The 23,773-nt window shown below is 41.4% G+C and overlaps 1 protein-coding gene across 2 annotated transcripts in view; it reads left to right on the forward strand.

The window, feature by feature from the left end:
* The window catches only part of PDE3A (phosphodiesterase 3A), a 211,621-nt gene that overhangs the window by 32,884 nt on the left and 154,964 nt on the right, over positions 1 to 23,773 (forward strand). The window contains exon 2 of one of the 2 annotated variants that reach the window (XM_063155679.1): positions 12,577 to 12,670. The exons of the other annotated variant lie outside the window; for it this stretch is intronic. Within the exon in view, the coding sequence (XP_063011749.1) occupies positions 12,668 to 12,670 (3 nt within the window). The 5' untranslated portion in view covers positions 12,577 to 12,667. The remainder of the gene's footprint in view (positions 1 to 12,576; positions 12,671 to 23,773) is intronic. 2 annotated transcript variants of the gene reach the window in all.

A 23,773-nucleotide genomic window follows, 5' to 3' on the forward strand; every position in this document is an offset into this window, starting at 1 on the left:
TACAGATGCCTTACGCAGACAAGGCTGCTAACAGAAATATTACATTAATAAAAATCAGACTTCCAGAAACAGAGAATAACTAAAAAAAACCAACAATTTTGTTTTTCATCTTCTAGCTCACAGAAATATTTGCTTTTTAATTGCACTAGCGGTTTAGATGTTAAGAATTGGGAGAAGACAGCTTTTGGCCATTCGTGGTCGTGTTGCAAATCTCTTGGCTTTTACAGAGCTGGAGAGCCCTTCCAAAAGTGTGTGTTCGACCAGTTTCATTGCTCTCAAATTCATCTTTCCCCCCTGAGGTTCTGTGGCACACCAGCTTTGCCGGCTCTTTCTAACCTGCTCAGTCCAGCTGCTCACAAGGTGCTGATAGAACCAGAAAAACTCTGGGGACACCAGAGTGGGTCCGGACCACATCTCCCAGGGTTTGCGACCTCTGCCGCGGCTTGCCCCACCCGGGGCTGTTGGTAGTTCCTGCCTTGAGGGCTGTGCAGTGCATGGCAGCTGATGATGGAGTGAGGAAATAATGCTGTTGTTCATCTACAGTGGACGTTCTCTGGCAGAGACCAGGCTGTGCTTAAATTTGCCTTGCTGATAATGAAGGGCATGGGGGACCTGTGGCACAACCAGGTGGCTGGACACTCCCAGACACAGCAGGAGCCAGGGACTCAACAGGAAGATCCCAGGCCTAACTGTGAGTGGATAAAAGCCCAGCAGTTCCTTTGTTAGGATTCCCTCTCCAAGACACCACCTTGAGCTGTTTCTCTGCTACTGAGCCATGAATAAACTGCTTTAAGGATCCAGAGGTCTGAGACTCTGCTATAGGAAACCTGTTCTGCCTGTGTGGAGGTGCAAAAGGGGCTTTCATCCCAGCTCAGGGGTGTGAGGGTGATTCCAGGGTGGCTCCTGGATTTCTGGTCAAGGAGTATTCCCTAACAACCGAGTAGTGCCATGCTGGCACCAGCTGTTTCCATGGTAGGCTTGTATCTTCTCCATCCTACAACCAAACATGAGCCCAGCCTGTCCTGCCTGTGGAACTGAGGCTCTGTGTGCACCAGTGTATTTCCTTTTTAGTTTCATCTTGTCTCTGCCAGCTGAAATAACAAGGCTTTTGAGACACAGCCCCATTGTGCTCCCATGGTTTAAGGTTTGTGTTACTTTAGCAGTGTTTAGTAGGTATGCTGCACAAATGGGCACAAAGAGTTGCATTATGGGTTTTGTCACGAGCTTTCAGTGTGTTCTATGGACAAATGAAGGGTGCTTTCTATTTGCCCTCCCTCTGTCCCCCTGTGATTTTGTGAGGTGTGTTTTGAATGAATGTAGACTTACTTAAACACAGGTTTTTTTTTTACTTGTCTGCCACTGAGATGACAGTGTTCCATTGAAATGTTTGACAGCCTGAAGTAGCTGACAATTATTTCACATGTGCAGTGTTTATCTCCTGGTGCTCGGTGTGACAGCTCAGAAGTGACACCGACATTGGGTGTGTGAATCTCTCTGTTCCTCCCATCAGCTGTCCTGGTGGCCTGCAACTTTTTAAAAACACTCTGTGGCTTTTCCATCCCAACAGGGGCCCTCTGTTCTAAGTCACGCCAGGTAACTCTGTGTTTCCTCACCCTTCTCCATCCCCTGGCAGGACGGTGTCCAAAAGTGCAGCAGGAAATGGGGACCAGGGAGTTATATATCAGTAAAAATTGAAACTACTGTTCTTAATTTCGGCCACTTCAGTCTGCTGGGGATCTTGTGAAAGGTCATACATATTTCTCAGAGTAGTTGAAAGGACCAACAGCATCTGTTAATGTGACTTGGGGTAAATACAGCACGGGGCTTTGAAGAGCCCTGCCAGAGTAGCTGTGTGCTCTTGTTTGTTTGCATTTTGTTTGCAGATTCCCATGAAGAGAATCCCAAGCCGTGAAGAGCAGTGTCCTAACCTAAAACACCTTGGGACTTGGAAGAGTTTTAAAGCTTTACAAATGTATAATCATCTGTGCCTAATCTTCTGATGATTTCTTTAGGTAGTCACATGGTCAAACTCTAATTTGTGCTCTGTTCATGTAGGAATGACTTAGAAAAACTAGCTTTTTTCTCAGGCAGGCAATATATGTGTTGCACGGAACCTCAAATATAAACTGGGCACACAATTACTGGGGAGGCTCTGGAATGCTTACTAGGAAAATGATAAATATTGTATTTGCTGTAAAAGACACAAATATCAAAAGACAGATAGTCAGTTTGATGGCAGGTGGGAAAAGCTGCTTTTTGTTTGTTATATTATGCTTTGAAAAAATCCCTAAGACTCAAAGCCTTTTCTCCTGTTTACTGCTTTCAGTGAAATGCAGACTGATCTGTTTCCAAGTGGGTTTGGCTTTCTGATTTCCATGGTTCAGCACAGTTTGCATTACAAACTCAAAGGCAGCTGTAATACATTCAGTATCTCTGTTTCCTCTTACAAAGTTAATTCTTTGAATTTTTGGCAAATTGACTGTTCATTTGTCAGTGTCACCTTAATCTGCAAAACAGATAGTGAGCAGCTCAGTCTACTTTTTCTCTTCTTTGTTTAAAGAAGTAGACAAAATAAAATAAAATTTGCTGAGATCTGATTTTCTAGAATACAGATGTTGTTTTCTTAGTCTATAAGGTTACATTTCTACAGTAAAAGGAATTTATGAAGTCTGTAGGCATTGCCATGGTGAGATTTTCCTTTATACTGATATTTAGGTAAAGTGCAAAATGCAGGGTCTCTTATTAGTGAGCCAGATGCCTATTTCAGATGTGGCTGTGGATTTAACTTACTGTGCTTGGCTTAACAGGCCTCTTCTAGATCTGAATTATTCCAACTAGAAAAAAAAATATTCTTAAGAAATCCTGCAGCTATTTGGTCTGAAAATTCCCTTCTGTCCTATTAGCAGCTGAGATTTATTTTTCTGTTTAACTAGCTGGATCTTTTGTTCATGAGAATTGGCATCCTGCAGTGGCATGGTGTGTGTCCAGCAGTGAATTGTGATGTCGGGGCAGAGACAGCAGTGCGATTTATTATCAGACTGGCCAACTGGTGAGCTTTGTGAAGCTCAGGCAGCCCACACAGGTTCAGGGATGGGTGACCTTGGGCTTCCCTCTCCTCCTGCAGAAGTGAAACTTGGGGTAGAGCCAGGCTGGGGAGGTCTGGCATGGTCCAAAGCATGTGTGGCCTCGTGGCTCTGTCTGGATCTGGCCACAGGCCTGCATGGGTGGCTCTGGTCAAGCCCAGATGATACCATAGGTGTTTTTTACCAGCAAATGATTTTAATAGTGGCATTTTTCTTCTGCAATATGGGGAATAATAGAGCTACGACTTCTTAATGTTATTTGCAGTGTCAACGCGGTATTTCTCTTCTCCTAATCCAGCCAGCTGACTGCAGTGCTGCTTCAGTTTGGGGCAAAAATCTGGGTTGTGGCTGTGAGAATTGGTTCATCCTCCCCACTGGGATGGCTGGTGCTGATGCCTGAGCCCCCTCGGAGCTGTGGGTAAGGCTGCTGCTGGCAGCGTGCCTGGGCAGAGGTGACCTGTGGCTCTGCAGAAATGGGTGCCCCTTTGCTCTCAACCCCCTGACAGTGCTGGGACTTGTTTTGCCTAAGCAGGGAGCCGGAGCGATGCCAGCTCTGTTGTCAAAACCAGCTGGGTGTGAGGTGATGCTACATGAAAGCTTCTGAAGAGCAAAATGCACTCAGACTATTTCAGGTAATCAGCAGCTCTGTTATCCTAGGTAATCACAGTAAAACAACACCTACCATCACAGAGGTTGTTCTGCTTTTTTTTAATTCCATGTTTTCCAGAACAGTAGCATGCCTGCAGTAATTCCTAGGTGGTCTCTGTGTGTGTGGTGATGTCAGCAGCTTGGGGAATTAGCTTTGCTGAAGTTTACATCTGCTGACTCATCTGTTTAAAGAAGTTGATTCGTAATTTTCAGAGGGTAATAATTTTTCTCCCCTCATGCAACAGCTGAGAAGAAAGAGATGGTTATGAGGTTTAGCAGGGGCTACCACAGTACAGGGTTTCCTTGCAGCCTTTTAACTCACTGCATATTTTAATGGCTGCAATATACAGAAAGCCTCAGTTTCATGGTTCTTCTTGGACCTTGTCCAGCTTCTGCTGTGAAAGTACAATTCAGCAGAAGCCCTTTTAGAATATGTACTTATTTTTAGTATCTCAGAGTTTGGCATGTGGTATCCTGGATCTTCAGAAGAGTCCTAGCAGTGGTGCCTTGGCACTAATGAATGTTTGATATCTCTGTTTAGGGTTTTTTCCACTGTTTGTTGTTTTTTTTTTTTTTTTTTTTTTTTTTTTTTCATTGGGTTAAAAGTTAAAGCCCCCTCTGCTTTCCTGCTCTTAAAATCCAGTTTTGCTGCTCTTCTCTCCCTCCCCTCAACACCCCTTTGGGAGCAAGAAGGAATGGTGTCTCTGGCAAGGAAACAGGTAAGGTTTGGTTGGTAAGTGGAACTGATTTAATTAAATCTCCTTTTCAGCCTCATAATGGAGTCATTCAAGAAGGCAGAGGAGTAGGAATGTGGCTTCTGAGTCTTTTTTTTCCTCTCCTTTCTCTTTCCTTTTTCCATCCCTGCAGTCAGTGAAAGAAAAACGGCTTTCTACACAAAATACTCCTTTTTCTGATAATTTAAAAAATAGGCTATGTTAAATCTAGTTTTTATTAGCACATCTTTGCATTCCTGAAAACACTAGAGCAGTTTTGATGAATGTATAGTATTTGCTGTAGACACATGCCAGTATAAGAGTGAGAATTCCAGATCTGTCTAACACCACCTGAAACCTCACAAACATTGAGCAATACAAACATAATGCCATAGAAGTCTGTTTTCCATCCTAATTAGCTCATGGTCTTGTATGATTAGTTTTACTCTGCCAGCTCACTTTGGTTTTCTTATCTTGACAATTGATGTCAATACTAGCATTGCTCAGAAAAATTGGACTTGGAATTTTGTCGAAATGTTTTTTTGTTTTTGGAGCCAAAGTATTTTGCAAGACTCATCAGTTTTGCTGGCTTTTTTCTGGGGAAAACGTTAGAGAGCTCTGAAGAAAGAGAGAGAGAGTGTGTGTGCACGTGAGTGTGCACATGCATGGTAGGCTGTTTAGGGACTGGCTTCAGATGTGCAAGACTTGGTTCAGCTTCCTGGTCTGCATGGTATAGAGCAATGCAGGATGGAAAACTACTCTCTGACCTTTGAATTGGGTGGAGTGAAAATTCAATCAGTGCTTTCTTACTGCTGGGAGATTGCTCTGACTAATGGTTTGCTTGCTTGAACTGGAAAGCAGGAATTTTTGATTTTCAGACTGGAGTTGTCACCCCAGGATCAGCTGGAAATGTTGGGCAGAGTCCTGGTCTTTCAACAGAAGGGATGATTTGTGTGAATAAATCTGAAGGAACCAACAGTGGAGCAGGATGGTTGTTTATGGTATTTCTGCAGTGCCAAAGAACATCTGTGTGCCCTGAGACATGGGTACGCTGAGCTGGCTTCCTTACTAGAAGCAACAGTTTTCTACAGCTGAGCAAAACAAACCCTGGCTGACTCCCTGGCTGTATTCTGGATATTTGAGCTAGCTCTGCGCTGCAGTGCTGTGAGTTGAGAAGAGCTTTCCCTGAGTCCTGTAAAATTGTGCATTTAGCTGCCTGGTGGTGTATGCCCACCTCCAGAGGAGGAAGATGAATCCAGGTGTCTCTTGCTGTCAGACTTGTTGGAAAACACACTTCCCTCTTAGTTTGCTGCTGTTGTGGGTATTTATTGTGGCCCTGAGAAGGCAGAGAACTGCACTGCCTGTGTGTGGGAAATGGATTTGTAGGGAGTTCTTAGGGTTTGATAGAAGGTTTATATAGTTATGTGTTTGCATGTAAATTCTGAGATAAGAGATGTCAATTTAGAAATGTTATGGAAGAGGACAGATATCGTTGAAAGAGAAGTGGAGTTAGGAAAAAAGTTTTAAAGGATGGTTTTGTAAATAAGATTAGGTACTTTGGAGAAATAGAATTATAAAAGATGTATTGTAATAAGATTTATGAGGGGTAGTTTTAAATTTTTGGTTTTAAGGTATTTATAATATAGTGTGGTAAAAAATTGGTAGGATAAGAAATGTTTATAGTATTTTGTAGTTAAGAAGCAGTTGGGTTTTGATTGCAGTAGTGTGAACTATAATATTTGTATTGAGTTTTTTTTATGAGATTGAAAATGGAATGCAATTTTTTTATGACTCCATTTCTCTTTCAACAATATCTATCCTATTCCATAACGTTTCTAAGTCAACATTTCTTATCTCAAAATTTACATACGAATACCTACTACATAAACCTTACGTCAAACCCTGAAAACTCTCTACAAATCCATTTCCCACCCCTATGGACTGCTCTGAGTTCCATGGGCTCTCTGAGTTAATGCACTTTAAACAGCCCTATGGATGTGCTGTGGCTCTGCTCCATCAGCCTGCTCTGCTTCATCCCTTTCCTACAGACCAACTTTGCTGAGAGTTTTAAACTTCCTGTGCTGCAAGGCAAAGACCCACAAGAAAATACTATATTTAACCTAAAACTGTAGGGAAAACCTCAAAAGTTAATCAATAATGCTAAACTTACGAATGTATAGTTTAAATAAAAATATGTAATATCACAAATTAAAAACGTAGAGTTGAAAGTTTTAAAAAATAATATATAAAACTAAAATAGTAGATTTAAAACAGTAACTAATCCTCTTTCTTCATAAGTTATTTTATTTCATAATTAAACAAAATTCCACATTGTGAACTTTAAATAATTAGTTATTAAGTTAAAAATAATTTAAGTGTCATTTCTTAATTAGATAGTTGAACCTTAACTTGATAAAGAAAAAAACTTGATAAAGAAAAATAGTTAACCATTTTATACCCTGTTAGTAAAATACTACAAAACGCTCTACTTATAAAACTGTAACATATATAAAAAAATAAATAGCTATATCCAAACACAAACTGTCATCCCAAGTACATTCAATCCCAACCTCAGTACAAAAGAAAAACCAAATGCCAACACAGGGCATCTCTTAATGCTATTATAATTGTTACTTAACTTCTTGCCTTCCCATCCCCGTGCAGGAATGGGCACAGACTCCACGCACGCGGATGAGGAGGGCAGAGCAGAACAGCTTGTTCTCTGTTCCTGAGCAAGGGCAATGATTTACTCAGTGTCTGCACCTCCTAATAGGCTGTTCCCTTATCCACAGAGTGCTTCAAAGAGGCAGAATTACTCGTGTTTAGGTGGGTGTCTAGCACAGTGTCAGAACCCAGGGCATTCCTCTGCTGCCCTGGAGGGCTCCAGACCCTGGCAGGGGCTCAGAGACCTTGGCACAGAGTCACAGACACCTGTGCCTCTGATTTTAGCCCATGGAAACAATTACCCACTTTGTGTGAGGAGTTACAAGCCACAAAAGTTTGAATAGAGTGATAGTTAATTTGCCACAGGGTGAAAAAGTAGAGTTTTGGGGGTTTTAGAATGGGTGTTCAAGAAGCCAAATGAAGGAATCTGGGTGTGTCCTGTCCTTCTTCTTGTCCTCCATCTTCTGCTGTGATGGTGGCACTTCTGGATTGGTTTAGAGTAGAGACAGCCTGTCTAATATAAGTGATAGCTATTGGAAAATTATTGTAAATAAAGTACACATAATTTTTAGTATAAAAAAATAACACCACCCTGAAGGCAGTCAGTATACCTCAACCTGACCTGCTGGACAGACCTCTGCAAGTCCAAAAAGAATGTATTAGATGAGAGAAAATAAACAACCTTGAAAACCAAAACGGAAGACTCTTGACTACTTCTTCAGTCATGAGGCTGAAAAACAAGACTCTTTAATACCTGGGGAGCCTTTTCAGCAACACAAAACCCAAAAGCACGGTAGGCTGAATGTTGGCTTTGTAAGAATTTTAATTCCAAGTGTAATCATCTCTGTGCAGGTCCTCTGGCAGCATCAGGTTGTTTGTTTGTTTGAAATTGTTGTAGATCAGTGATGTCTTCGAAATCTTTACTTCCTGAGCACTGTCAAGTCAGTGCATATTCCCTGAGTGTTCCTGTTCCCATACTGTGCAATCCAGGGCTTTTCTTTCCTTGGGGAAATGGCCCTGACTCTGTAACCAGTGCCTCTATAATTGCTGTAGAACAGCTGTGCTCAACACGGCAAGGACTTTGTTTGCTTCCACATTATTTATTCATGTATTCTTTTTCTTTTTCCAGCCCCTTGCCCCCAAGTAATGGTGCTTTCTTTTTGTTCTTTTAAATTTTTTCTTGAGACTCCTTTGATGGAGAATTCAGCCTTTCCTACAAAACACCACATTCAGGGGTTTTATGACTCATTTGTAGCTGGAATACCTACTGGGGCAGTACAACAGGCTTGGATGCAATAAAATGAATCACCATGACAAGTTCTACGTAAGAGCTGTTTGGTAAATGTACTGATACAAGAGAATGCCAAATGAAACAATTCCTTGCTTTCTTCCTTTGGCCCGAGCAGTTATTGCCCTGAAAATGAAAGAAATCGATTGTTAATTCCTTAGACATGTTAAAAAGATTGAGGCTGCATCAGGACTAGGTGCTGCTTGCGTTGTGCTGGGCTGTTGCAATCCATGTGGAAAAGGCTGAGCTTGATCAGTGGCTTTACCAAGGTCTACACTGACAATAAATTTTTTGGGAAGTGTTCTTGTGGGTGAAATGAACAGGATATTTTTAATAACTTCTCATTGGTGAATTTGTGCTGGTAGGACACAGGGCTTCATTTCGTTTTAGATGTCTTTTCCAGCTGTGGTCAGTAGCATTTGATACTGCAGAGGAGGGAGAGGAAACCTCGCAGCAGATTGGAAAATGGGTGGAATTTTACTTGAAGCAGCTCTGAGAACTGAGTAGCTCCTCCTGAGCCAGCCAGGCTTTCTGGGCTTGCAGCATAGCAGTGAAATGGCAGTGCACCTCTCTGCCCTCTCCTCCAATGCTTAACCCCTTTAGCTGCACAGTGGTCTGAGTGAATTTTGGTCAATGTCTCCATCACTATTACATAGCTGTAGTTTGCTTTACTCTGCGAGAATTATTTTCTAATTAACTCTATGTAATCTGTGTTTCAGTAGTGGGAGTTTAACTGAAAACTTAATTTGGCCAAGCAGTGCTTATGCATAGCTTAATACAATAATACATACACACACATGTGCTCTCTTCCTTGCACTTCATTCTGTCTCTCATCTTCATCACCAATGATCCTGTGTTGTTTACTGGGTTTCAGATCTGTAACTTGAGAGCCCTGAAGCTGGAAACTGCTTAGAAAAAAATATTTTTCTTTTTCTCCATGAAAACATAAAAGCATTAGAGCAGGACATCGTGTATCTCAACTTCTTTCATAACATCTATGAAGAAAATGAGTTCTGAGAACTACTTTACTCTTCTTGTGGAGGGGATACAGGTGGTCTGGTTCTGTTTGTGGTCATCTGGTGCTACCACCAAACACATTTGTGTCACAGAGCTGCTCCCCTGCTTCTGCAAAACCAAATAAACCATGTGAACCAGGTGATGAGACTGAAAGCATAGTCTGAAAATAGTTTGAAATCACCATTAAAAAGTAATGGAGCAATTTTTAAGGCACTGTTGGGTGTTTTTTCCCTTGACATTCATGGTGTTGGTATTGCAGATAAAGTATTCTAGTGAATTCCCCGAGAAATGCGCATGGAGAATCAAGTAAATTCTCTGCTTGTCCAGGCCTTCATTTATTGTTGGTATTGATTAGGTGATAGGTACAAACCTGATTGACAGACTGTGGCCTGGTTCCTTTGTTCTGAGGCTGCATAAATGTTTTGTTACCTTTTTATATTTTATCTAAGAAGTCTTGTATAAAACCTTTCTCTTCCCTCTCATCTCCTGCACTGTGGTCTAAACTAACCCTTGAAATAATTTTACATCTTATATGCATGGAAGAGGAATGACTTTGGACTCATGAAATATGATCACCTTCAGTAAAGCTACAGGAAGAATGGGTCCTCTAATCTGTCACTTTATTGAGGAGTAATTATATTCTGAAAAAAAGTTATTTGAGAGAAAGTGCTGCAGAATAAAAACTCAAAGGAGTAAGCAGTTAGGAAACTAAAAGATTCATAAGCTTTTTTTAAAAGATGGAAAGTATTTTTTTTCTCCTTTCCTGGTTTCTGAGCCTTTAATAAACCTGCAAGTCATGGTTTTAAGCTTTTTCTTTTTATTTATTTTTATTTCTCCACAAGCATGAGAACTTGAGTTATCTTTTAAAATAAACAAAACAAAAATCCTGCAACTGAGATATTTGGATTCTCACGGAGTCTTACAGTTCCAGCAGCTGGAGCTTTAGGAAAAAATATGAAGCTTGTAATAATAGTCACTCCACCCAAATGGGTTAAAGTTTGGACTTCCATGGGATTGCACATTTCAATTAAATGCAAGCTGCAGTAATGGGAGCGAGGTCCTGAGCTGAATTCCCATTGCACATGTTTATTTACATGGACAAAAATTCAGCTGAGGGAGTGCAAAGGAGGTGGGCAGAATTAGGATGTGTGATTTTGAGGAAATTCATTCTTTGGTTGCTCTTCCTTTCTTCTTAGTGGCTCTGCTTTTAGATCGGTGTTGTACCTCTGATTCATCCCGTTGCCTTTCCTTGCTTTTAGAAATAGAGAATTTCAGAAGTTCCTTAGCTGCTAAACCTCAAGGATCTTTTCTTTCTATGTGTGTTCTCCTTCTGCAAATCAAAGATGTTTCTTATGGTCTTCAGGGAGTGGCGTAGGACATGGTGCCCAAAGGGTCTGCAGAGGTGATGTGGTCAGGGTGCAGAAGGAAACAGGAGAATATTTTCTTGCTGCAGTGGTTCAGGTTCCCTTGTTTGTCTTCTGAGGCAGGTGTTTTGTGTGTCTCTCTGGGTTTTTGGTCTGTGTCAGGAACAGCTGGGGAGCTGGTTCCGAGATATCTTCTGATGAGCACACTTGTGAAAACAAAGCTCCCCTTCAGTCCGTAACTCACAGCTCCTCACTGTCCCACCTCAGTGTCACCAGGCACTTCAGAAGGTGGCTCATCTCTCTTGAACATATTTTGGAGTAGGAACAGCTATCAATGGCACAACACACTTTTCAGTGAGGAGATTAAGTTTTTAGGCCTGTGATAGCTTGAGCAACAATTTGGCTAACTGTAGAAAAGCAGGACAAAGCTGGTCCCAAGCACAGTGTAGCATCTCTGCCTCTTTTGCTGCAGTGAGGAAGTGCTGTGCTTCAAGCTCTCAGTTCTTCAGTCCTTAATGAGTGACAGGTGGAGCTACTTTCTGTCACAGAGGCACAGATCAATGTCTCAGAGAAACTCATGAAGGCTGACACAAACTCTGGGGTTGATGGAGATTGGATCTGTGGCACGAACTGAGTTGGAATTGTGTGATGGAGTTGGTACATTTAATGTGCTCTGACATGGAGGTGTTTGAGCAGATACCAGTAACTTTGCAGTCTTTTGTTTGCCTTCACTTGGAAATTCAGTAGAATTTGTGTACTTGAAGTGAGTTCCTTCCTTTTGCTGATATGTAGGTGTTCTTCCTAACGTTTGAAGAAGCATCATGCTTGCAATGAATACAACAGATATTAAAAAATCAGGCCCAGCCAAGAACAGCTTCATGTTTCCAATGTAGATGTCATTGCTGTGGGCAGATAGGGTCATTTGCAAGAGTCCTTCTATCCAAGCCCTCCTGGTAGTTTGGGAGTTTTATGACTTCCATTTTTTTCTTTGCCATCTACCTTTTTGCTGCTGCATGTGACAGATGCCTCATAAGTCTTTCCATTCCCTTGAGACAGACTATCTGCATAGTTAGTGAAAGATAATCTTGTGCATAAAGCTGCTTTTCCTTGTGGGAAAAGAATTTTCTATTTGGTTTGTTGTTTTGATTGCATTATTTTTGGTTTCTTGGGTTTTTTTTTCATAAGTGTTTCCTTAGCGTGGAAAATGACAAGTTTGTAGTGTTTTGTAGTTCAGAATTTGTCCATGTTAAACCTTTTAAAAGGGATGTCCCAGCTGATGATTTTTGTACTTTTTAATTAAAAGAATGAAAAAAGTCTATATGTTGATATCCATGAATATTACATGGCTGAACTTGCTGTGGATTTGCTACAAATCCCAGCAGGTGTCAGAGCTGTAGATTAATCCAAGGGGATGCTGATGAGCACAACTTGTTAACCCTCTTTGGTGCTCTGGATTTGTGACTTAAAATACTCAGAAATGCCGCAAATACCCCTTAGCTGTGCTCTTGAAGCTGGCTCTGCTGCTCTGCCTGTGCTCCTGGCCTTTCCACTTCCCCTCTTTCCACGATCTTCCAGGAATAGCACATTTTATATGATGCCAAATTTATAAATTCCTCAGACCACTTGGTCTGGGAGGAATGCATTAATGGTGTGGCTGAGTTTTAATCTGGGATGTTTTTAATTTTCAGACCACATTAATTTATTTTGATCTGAAAATTACAAGATTCACTTCAGTTCTTCATTTTATTGCTTCTTTTAATACTTCTTATTTGCTCTTTTTTTTTTTCTTAAACAATTAGGTCTTTCGAGTGTGCAGTCACACCTTCTTTTTCTGTCTTTGATAACTGATGAAGAAGCTGTGTGTTTGAGTAGACTCTGAATCCTCTTGAGATGGTAAGATCAGTGTGTGTATTCTGGTTGGTTTGTGTTGCATAAGACTTTTGTGCCAGCAGCTGTTTATTAAGCATCCAGCTAGGGCTAATCTCCAGATTGTTAGCAGCTATTCAGAAATGTTGTGTTCAGTTCTAGGGCTTTTACTGTTTTATGGCCCCCTACTCACTGGAAAATAAGGTAGACTCCAAGCTGAGGGAATGATGGAGCACCCTGAGGTATTTTTGTTTTTCTTTGACATAAAGTCTGGTTTTGGAAATTTGCCACAGACACTTGTTATCACTGCTGTATCAACTTCTAGTGTTGAGCAAGTGACTGAAATTGCTGTTTTCAGCCCTAGCTGCTTACCCAGCCTCAAACTGAATGGGAGATAACAATTGTCTGAGTGCCTCTCCCGAGTTCCCAGGAAAGAATTTCCATTTCTGGATAAGATTTTGGTCACACTGGAGTTCTTCTTCCTCCTCTTACGGAGTTGTCGTCTGCGTTAACTCATTTCATACAAATATATTTGGGATTTAATTATTTAATTATTGGGTTTTAATTATGGTTTCTTCCCAGTAGCTGTCTTTTCTTCCCACCTGCTGTAACAGGGAAATCTGTAACTCTGACAAAGCCTCTCTGGCAATGCCCTAGCCACTCATTACCTGGAATTAGGAGAGTCTTCTTAAAGTAGCTGTAAGTTAAGCAACTCTACAGAAAGGGCTGTGAATAAATATTTGCTTCCTGCTGGATTTTTGTGCTGCCATAGTTTTATCACATGTGTAGTTGAAGGGGTCTTTCCCCCCCTCCCTCTAACTCTTTCAATAGGCCGTTTTCCAGCTCTTGATATAGCCTCAACTCTGTTTAAATTATTTCTTAGAAAGAAGATCTCTTGCTGTGTTTAGCCCTCACAGACTCCTGTCTGGTTGTTGATGTAGAGGCTGCCTGCTGGGTGCCAGTCCAGGCTTTCCTTTGGCTGGTGGAGGGACACAAGCCCTGCTTTGTTCAGCCCTTTTCCAAACCTCCCCACCAATATGGTGGGCAGATGGCAGAAACACGAGCCCTGTGTAAGAGAAACCTCTGTGCTTGCTGGGAGGAGCTGCAGGGATGGAGAGCCTGTGGCCTGAGGACAAAACTCAGATTATTTTCCTCTCTAATCACATATCCTGTTTTTGTAATGGTTCTGGTGGCGAGGCCACTATAATAGGTGAGCAGAACAATGCTGCCCGTGCTTTTGTCGTGCAGAAATTGCCTGTTTACAATACATGGAAGATTTAGTGCAGCACACTGTGACCTTGCATGTTGGGCAATTATTTCAGTGCCTCCATGGCGCCTGGTAAATGCATTTCTGTGCCGCTTGAGTCCTGTGCATGGGCTCATTCCTTCAGTCTGCATCAGATGACAACACAAAGCGAGAAACACACCACTGGCAGTGGGGCAGGACAGCCAGTGCGTGTGGAAAAGCTCTTCAGCCTCATGCTCATCTCAGTTACAGTTGTCCATCTGCCAGTTTGTACCTTTGGGAGGTGGGGGCGGTTTCCATGTCATTTCTCTCCCTGGAGGAGTCTTAGATGCTTGTCATTGTATATTGATTTTGTATATGAATACATAAACATTGCAGCAGTGGTGGTAAGAAGGGAAATGCAAGTTACAGTCCTCTTTTTCAGAGATTTCAGGCCAATCCCTCACTTTAGGAGGCTGGGAGCATATGTGTCTCAAGAATTGGCTCTAGCAAAGACTGAATTCCTTGAGTGCTTGCTGGAGAACTCATGAAAATTAGCATCACTTAACTGACAGTGTTAAAGCAATACCAGTCTTAAAGTTTGCATGCTAGAAAAAAAAGCCAGTCAGGTTTTGTGTGGCAGGGCTGCATTATGACCTCTCTTGGGACAGGCTGCTGCCCTTCTAAACTGAGAAATGGCAGTAGAGGGGTTCCTTTCTCCTAAGACCTCAGAATTCTGTTGCCTGAGTCACAGTCTGCTATCCTAGGGCAAATTCCTTGCCATCGAGCAGTAGGATGATTTGGGTGACACTTTACTGATACGTGTTGTACAGTTGTTTGGACTGTGTGATTCTTTTCTCCTGACTCTTCCTTGTGTTTAGGCATCTAGATATGAAAGGTGAAACTGGATCAAGGCTACAGGACAAACAAATCCTAAGTCAATTACTGTCTCTGTTGTACCACCGTCTTTATTATTTTTTTCTCCTTAACTATGTTAAATAAGGGTGAAATCAAACAGGGAAAGATGCTGTTGTAATTTATTATCTTCCTTAAGCATGTAATAGTCTTATCTCACTCTTCTCATGCTCAGGAAAAAAGAAAACAGAGCAGAAAGGGTTGAGTCAAGTCAGCAAAATTATTTTACCTCTCGCATTGTGTGTGCTCCTTTGTGGAACTTCATGCTGTATTACAGCAATTTACACTGTGGCAGAAAGTGTTCAGAAGCTCTGTTTTGAGTAAATGTTTAACTTTTGATAAATGCTGTATTGTTCTGGCCAAACAGCAGTACAAACATGTCACCATTTGGTGCCTTTCCAGCGTGCACACCTCGTTCCTCTGTGATGCTTTCGTTAAACTTGAACGAAATCAGGGTACATTAGGTACTCATCTGAAGGGCACAGATTTCAGCCAGCACTCCTCAGAGCCAGGTCCATCCTTGGTGGAAGATTTCAGTGCCCATGGAGGAAAGAATTTGTCCTGTTACACATCTCTTCTTGTTGCTTGTACTGGAGAATGAGTCCATTTTTCCTGAGACCATCTCTTTGTGTGGGATGAGTAGAGATACCATCATATTGTTTTCTCTTCTGTCCAGAGGGGACCAGAAGCTGGATTATCTGGGTGATGCTGCTCACTGAAATACAGCTCTGGTAGGCAAAGGCTGAGGTGAGCTGTGTAGAATTGGGAGCATCCCTGAAGGTGTGGGTAAGAGCTGTGCTCGAGTAGATCAGCAGAACTGAGTTGCATTTGAGATGGGGTAAGCCATGATGCTTCAGAGACCATAAAACAGAGCTACTATTTCAGGAAAGAGAGAATGTTTGGTCTAGCCAGTGGTTGCCTCTAAAAATACTTCAAATATCATTTGAGTCAAAAACAGGGCAGACTATATGCATATTTACCCAAAGGAGAAAATTAACCACCAGGCATCTTGCCTTTCAGAACATTTCACTGTAGGTGAAAAACATTGTTATTCTCTATGTCTGTCAAAATATCCCATGACAGAACTTGATTGGAATAAGCAACTGTGAGCCCAAAAGTACATCCAGACCTGGAAGTAAATGTGTGAGGGTAGCTCTGATACAGAGGTTTCTACTGTCTTCTTTACCCTTTTGCTGTCAGGCTGTTGCTTCCTATTTTCTGGAAGGAGATTGAGGAACAAAGCATGTTCATGAGCAGAAGCCATAGTAACTGCCTAGAGCAAACAGCTTGATTCTGAGGCACCAAAATGAGTGTTCATGAAAAAGGACAGGTCTGTGCTTTAAGCCAGAGCTGTTTGGTATGATCAAGCAATGCCCTTGAATATGGAAAAAACTGTATTCCTGACTGAGCACCCTGCACTCATGGCAAAATTGAGCTCTCCTGAAAAGAGGGATGGGATGTGCTGAGAACATGACAGTAAAGATCAGAGTTTTCACCATATTCACCCAGTACAAGCAAGTAATGTAGGGAAAATAATTATGGAATTCCCAGCAAAAGCAAATCTTAGTGACTTAGAGATTTTTCTTGTTCTTCAAGCTGGTGAAACAGTGCTTCAAGGTGATTGGTTTTTTTCAAGGTAGTAAGTGTGGTTTTTGTGAAATGACAAATTTCATCAGGACCAAAATAGTTTTTAAACAAAACTGCAAAGTTGTCTAGACGAGTTTTACCTTTTGGTCAAGAAGTTAAAGCAAGCACAACCTTTACCAGCTTGTGTTTTCCTGGGAATTTGGTGGTGAATAGCCCACGTTAGTAATCCAAACCTTACACTTCTGCAGCAGTGTAAATACCACTAGAACAGGGCACTCTTTTAAGTTGGGACGTTTTTATTTTAGGCTTTTCTTCCTCATGAAAGCAGGGCTGTGTAAGCATCAGTAACATGCATATGATTACAGTAAAATGAGAAATTTCTCATGCTCCTTGCTGTTCTTGAATCAGCTGCTGCAGGTTGGATGGGGGAGTGGATTTATCCAGCTGTTGCATCACCAGCATGTGGCTACTGCAGGTGAAAGTTTTAGATGCACAGTCTGAAAGCATTCTGCATCTGAATTTGTGTAAGGATTTGCTAAGGTATTGAGGTACAGGAAGCTTTCTTTCTAATGTAATTAATCATTACATTGTTTAGGAATTCTAATTTATGGTTTTCTCTTTCTTAGTATGTTGTGTTCCTTCTACACTTCATATTTGCACCACCCACCTTGATATCCTTACTCCTTTTTCTGAAATATTAATGTATAAGCACATTATCCAATACAGAACTGCTCTTTTCTTTAGAAGCAAAAGATTGGCAGCAGATGATGATGCTTCTCAGTATAAAGTTGTCCTAATGCTCTACAGAGTAAACAAAATATATCTCAAAATAGTTTCTGGGACCATCTGGTAACTTGGACAGTATGAAAGGAGATGATCATCTTGATGAAAACTTCAGAACTAGAGGGATTATATACCTGCAAGAAAGTGTTTCAGTAGAAAAAAGGTATTATATGCTGAAGCTGCACATAATAAACTTGTGTATTTTCTAGTCTATATCAGTATAGGCCTGGCCATAGTCATTGTTTTCCTGGCCAGGGCTGGATCAGAGTGACCAGCTTCCACTGCTTGGGAATTCCCAGCAGGTCAAGCTGCTCATTTCCATGCTCAGTTAATGAAAGCCACTCCTTGTTTTGTTGTGGGAGTGTACCTATGGATGTGTAAAAAGGAAGTGTGTGCGTGTGAAAGAGTTAGGGCTCAAATCTGGGGAAAGACATCCTCAGGAACCTGGGATGTACTGCCACACCTGCTGGTCTGCCTCTCTCACTGCAAATGCCAGATGTGGCTCTTAGATCTTGTATTTATTAACAAAAAGCTACCTGCACCTAAAAAAACAACCCAGACACCAGACCCTCCCCTCTGCAGTAACCCACCTCAGCAAGGCAAATAAAGTGCCTGGGCCCATCTGTCCTCTCCAAGGAGAACTGGGACAAGCAGTGATGGATTCGCTTCCTTAACAGACTTACGGGAAACACTCAGGTGATGTACCTGGGGTAGGAGCCTATTCCTGATACTTACCTTTATTCTTCTTAAAAGTACTGATGTTTCTAATTTTTTACCCTATTTCACTGTCTGAAAGTTGCATACTGCTCTAGTATGCAAGCTGGGAAACGTGTTTTTGGGGAAGCGGGACTGGGCCTTTAATAATTTTTCTAGCTGAAAGAGCAACAGTGAAACTGCAGCTTGGCCTCACATACGTGGTTTCTGCAATTAAGGGCTGCAGCTGCTCTACTTTTTTTGTCTCTGTGACGCAAATCAAAGCGCAGCAATGGTATTGCCTGAGGGAAGAGAGAAAGCTACTTGCTCGCTTCCCCATGCTGATAACTAAGCAGTGATGACAAGAAACTGGGGCAAAGGAAAGTTCAAAAGCAGAATCTGAATATTATAAATGACTGGAGAAACACAGGTGCCTCTTCCTTAGCACAAAGGGGAAAGAGAACTGTGAGAATGTCAGAAGAAATTACCAGCTCCCCAAGGGAATAGATGTCGGGCTGTAAAATTTCTGTGGCTCAAAGGGATTCTGACATGTGAGGAAGCTGGGGTCTGTGTCCTATTAAACATGTTACAGTCAGGCCCATTTTAAATGGGATTAATTTTCACCTGGGGACTTCAACCTACAGGAACCTTTATTGTCTCACCTTCTCATATGAGTCTCCTCTCACATGTGTTTTGATGTCTACCTGAATGGTGAGATCTGATTCACTATCCTCCTTTCATCACAGGAAATTGCAAGGGAACAGAAATATTAAGAGAATGAGCAGCATTATTTGTCTGAGGTCATGCAGCAAGCAGAGGGAGAGAGTTTGGATGTCCTGATGTCTTGAGTCACAATCTGCTTTCTGCACTAACTTCTAACATTATTTGTGTAGCCATTCCAAGTTTGTGTATTTGTTCCCTTGTTGTGGTCTAAACTGAATTTCATAAGCGTTCATGAAAGATAATTTTTGCAGGTTTGGTGTGAAACTTAAATGAGACTACAGCTTCCTTTAGGTGTGGGCACAGAGTCAGTGGTGATTGCGGTGGGGCTGTACCCAATCATCCCCAGTTGGCTCCAGCTGTGCCCACAGGTGAGCAGCATTGAAGGGAAGGAGCCATGGAGTGCCCAGGGGCACTGCCCAGCCCCAGAGGGCACCGAGGGCACACAGGGGCAGGGCATCAGCAGCAGGGCACAAGAGGCTGGGCTGAGGGACGGGGAGGGCAGATGCTGCAGCCTGCTGAAGAGGTATGGTGTTACTCTGTTTAGGTTGAAGCTTTCTAATATTGTATGGTGACATTCTGTGTGCCATTGCCATCTCAACTGTGTCATGTGCTGTGACATTTAGGCATCAGCTAGACAGTGAATGCGGAGTTCTACCAGGTGAGCTGGAGAAGTCCTTTCTGCTGGGTGTTGCTGTCTTTGTGCCCCAGCCCTTGCAGGGCTTAAGGCATCCAAGGCTCTGCTTTCATTGTCTACAACTTGGCCATTTTGGGGGAGCTTGTGAGGAGGACACAGAATGGCCTCTGCAGTACTGTATCCCCTCCAAACTTTGAAATTCATTATTTGAAATAAGACACACAAAAAAGCAGACTTAATTTTCCACAGAGGTAGAACAATATTTTTCTCTATCATCTGCACAGTAAGCATTCAACCCATATCCATAATCTTAGGCACAAAATAAAGAATCAAATATTGCATCTGGAGCTTAAAATGAGCTATATTATGGAAACTATTGGCCATGTTAAACTGCTACTACAGCTTGGACTTGTTGCCTGTGAGTCAAGTCTGGAGTATTTTCTTCTGGTGGTACTTGCACCAGTAAACCTCACATGCTACCATGGAAAATAAATCCACATCTATTGCAAGGCTGGGATTTAAGACTTCTCTTTTTTTCCCCTTCTTTTCTTTTTTTTTTTTTTTACCTCCAGCTCTATTTTTTCAGCCAAGGCAGAAATAAATTTCAGGACTGAATAATTATCATCAAGCTAACTAGTTTACAGCACTTGACTTAAAATAAGGAAATAGTTTAGAAATATATTTATATGTTTGCTACTAGCAATTTTATTGGTAATAAAGAGGCTTGTTGACTTCTTTGCTGGAAAATGGATTTATTATCTTGGGTTTTTTGGCTGGAAGCTAAGGAAGTGCAAGTGCTTTACAATGATACCTTTTAAGCAGGACCCACAAAAGTACTCAGGAGCTTTTCAGTCACCTGGACATTATTGGGTAGCCCACAAATGACCTACCCACACTGGTAGTTATTCTGCAGTCCTAAAGCATTTTAAGTTTTTACCTGTAGGACCGCTTCTCTGTAAATGCAATTTCCTCAGGCTGATACTCTGGTGCAGTTCCTCATTTTGTTAGGTGTTGGCTTAATGTATAATATAATCCAATCATATTTTCTTGGGTGTTGTCTTTTAATGCAATTTTTATTTAAAATTACATTTTATCTAATGTCATTTTTGGGGTAATAAGGGAACATTCCTTTCCATTTGACGCAGTTGTGACCATAATGGCAAGTGAAGTTAAGATTGGAGTTCTGCCTTTTTTAGGACTCATTTGCTTCATGAGGAGAATGTAGAGCTTCAAAATCTGGTGTATACTGAATATTTATTAATGATGTTTGGTAATTTTTGTTTCCCATCATTCTGCTGTCTTCAGATTAGTAAGGAAATGAATGCTCACTTACTTTATTATGTCAAATCAATATTAATATTGATCTAATAGTAATAAACTAATAACTCCTGCTGTAAAATGCTTTAATATGAACTTCAAGAGGAATATTAAAATTTATTAGTCTTTCCTTAAAGCTGATTGATATGCTGGGGGGTTTCATAGAAATAAAAATTCTAGATGGGGATGCATGCAGTGCTAGCCTGATTTCAATAAATTTTAAACTTTTTTCCTGCTGTTTATAGTTATAATAATTGGGTGTTAAAGACTTTCAACAGAGTCTGATGCTGACTCTCTTTCTTTATTACTTCCTGCTTCTAATCACCCTTGAACTGCATTCATCTCTGCCACAGACATATTATTTAGCACAAAATTCCTTGTCACTATTTGTAGAATTTACCAAGGCTTTGGTGCCGCTTCGTCAGCAAACAAACTCTTCGTGGTTGTCTTTTTTTGTGCTTGGCCTTGTGAAGTGTGACTGGATGTGCGTTTCTGGAAGGACACATGTGCTTTCCATTGCTCCATGGAGAAAAGGTTGTCCCTGTGTCAGCTGCAGCTCCAGGGTGTGATGGCCACGTGCAGCTTTAGACTTCAGCTCTGTACAAATACTGGGCTGCTGTTGGAATGTACCACTTGTCTTGAGTGACATCTCTTTTATTTAAAAAAACCCTTTTTGAGGTGGTAACTCTACTTATTTTTCAAAGATAAGACCCTGTCTTCTAAGTAATTTGAAATTCTACTCCAGACAGTAGAATTTTTCTACTGAAAAATTTTCTGTTTTCTGATCCATGAATGAGGCCATGAACAGAGCAGGATTTGTCCACTGATTGTGAATATGCTTGAATTACCTGCAGACTGTAACACTGTAATCTGGTCCCCTGGGTCGCTCCCTGGACAAGGTGAGGTCAGATTTGTAGAAGAAATATTCCCATGCTTGCAGTTCAGACTTGCTTTCAACAAATATAAAGACATATGGGATTCTAAATAAATTCCAGTGGCCTATCAGAGGAAAACATTCCTTATCTTCTCTCTCCTCCTCTGAAAGAATGACACATGTCAATAGGAAGTACAATAAAATTGTTCCTGTAACTTCCAAGGAAAAGGAAGAGCCCTCTTCTGACTCTGAACATCACTGAAATCTGTCCTGATCAGACTGTTCTATACAGGGATGTGGGCAGGTATTGCTTTATGGTGTGGCAATCAGGCAGCGCTATTAAAAACTGCTGCTCCTAAGATGCCATCCTCTGGTAGAGAGGACACCAGCTGGAAGGGAAATTGTTGTAGAAGCTGTCACTGCAGCCTTAAACTTACCTGGGACATGTTTTCATCACAGAGCTGTGGCTGTGCTTGCTGCAGTGGGGATTTGGGACAGTCTTTAGGACTTGCAGCAAAAGCAATTGTTCTGGTTCTGGCTGTGATGTCCTCAGTTTGGATATTCAAGCAGTTGCAGTGGCCAGCACAAATGAATACTTGTGTTCTTGTATCTTAGGTAGGATTTTCCTGAATCGGGCATTTCAATACTCGCCAGCTCTTCAGGTTCAGTTTAAGAACAGCAGGGAGAATTTAAATGCTAAAATGCCCTATTTTCTAAATCTAAATCTGTTTCTGTATGTTTTCAAAATAACTTTTCTTTTTCTCTGTTCTTATGTAAACTTCAGCTAAACTTGTTTTTTAAATTACTTTCAATATTTGGCATTTAACTTCCAGATTTTTTTGTTTGTTTGCTTTTCCGTTTTGGATAAACTCATGGGCGAGAACTTAGAATTCCCCTCCATTCTTTTTACCTACTATTAAAATACTATTACAGAAGTAACTAGCATTATCTTTTAGTCCCATATTTGCTATTTTACACTTAAAACAGCATTCTTGGCCCTTCAGCCTCCCTAACAAAATGGCTTGGTGGACTGGTTATGGAATAATTTATGAATTTTTACCTGCCTGTGGGAGACTGGGGCTTGGGGTAGCTGGAAAGAAACAGGCAAGATTCCTAACTACTCCATTCTTTTTAAATTATTAATATATTGCATCTTGCATAAGCACTGAGCATGGGAGGAAAGATGTTTCAACTGGAATGTTTTTTGGTTTTTTTTTGTTCCTAGTGACAGCTCTTTATTGGCCTAAGGGGATTTAAAAAATCCTGTTATTCTATTCTATATTGGTATTAACCTAGTTCTGTTTTGTCCTTACAAACTAGTATCAAAAATACCCAGCTGTGTTCAGAAAGTAGATCTTGGGAACCCTTCTTTGGTTGCTTTGCACAGCCTTTAGAGGGCCAGGGCCATTGGCTCTGGAAATGCAGGCACACCTTGTCTTGGTAAGAGAGATTTTTTGGGTTTAGGGACAATGCTTAATGCATCTTTTAAGCAGTTTTTCAGCTGGACATGTGTCAGTCACACTAGTATTTGTACACAACTGAAAGGAAATGGGGCTTGTTAAGCTATAGATTAAGGTAAAGAAGAAATACAAGATTCTGGTTTCCTTCAGTACAGCAGCAAAAATATTAATCTCTGACTTACAGGTCTCTATTAAACACAAAAATAAGTGAAGTAGTAGATTTATTAAGCTCAAAATAAGAGTTAAAAGGAACAATAGTGATGCCATGTGTTTCTCCTCCCAGCCCCCCCAAATGTGTTGATTTTAAATGCATCCATAGAGCAATATAGCTTGTTTGCAGTTCCTCATAATTACCAAATGAGCTCTGCAGAGGAGCAGACAAGGTAATCAGACAGTCAATTATTTACTGGTTCTTCTGCCTGCATTTGCATCTATTTTCATTTCCATTATTACAAGGAGTTTGAGAGGATTTGCAAAGCACGGAGGCAAAATGAGAGGTAAGAATTTCATTTGGCTCGTGTTTTTCATTGCCTCCAAAGAAGTTGTTTTTGATGTTTGCTCCCAGATGTGCATTTGAGCGTGGGGACAGAGAGAGGCAGGCAGGATGAATTTCTTTTGCTGGTTTCCACCTAACTCAGCGCCCAGCGCGGAAAAAGCTTTGGAGTGCCCTGGCAGTTTTACTGACTGACTGTCCCTTTTGTAGTGACACGCCAGCCCCTGTGACATGAAGGCTACCAGGAGTGAGTGAGCACACATGGCTTTTGTGAGACGGTGATAAATTGGTGGACAGTTGGGCTGTGATGGCTTCAGAGGTTACGTGTTCCCCGTCAGCGCCCCGGGGCCGCTCATGTTCTGTGTCAGTGGGGTGCATCTGAATGCCATATGTCACAAAGACTAATGTCCTCACTCTTCCCCCTTC

Source organism: Melospiza melodia, chromosome 4, assembly GCF_035770615.1.
Source record: "Melospiza melodia melodia isolate bMelMel2 chromosome 4, bMelMel2.pri, whole genome shotgun sequence".
Taxonomy (NCBI): domain Eukaryota; kingdom Metazoa; phylum Chordata; class Aves; order Passeriformes; family Passerellidae; genus Melospiza; species Melospiza melodia.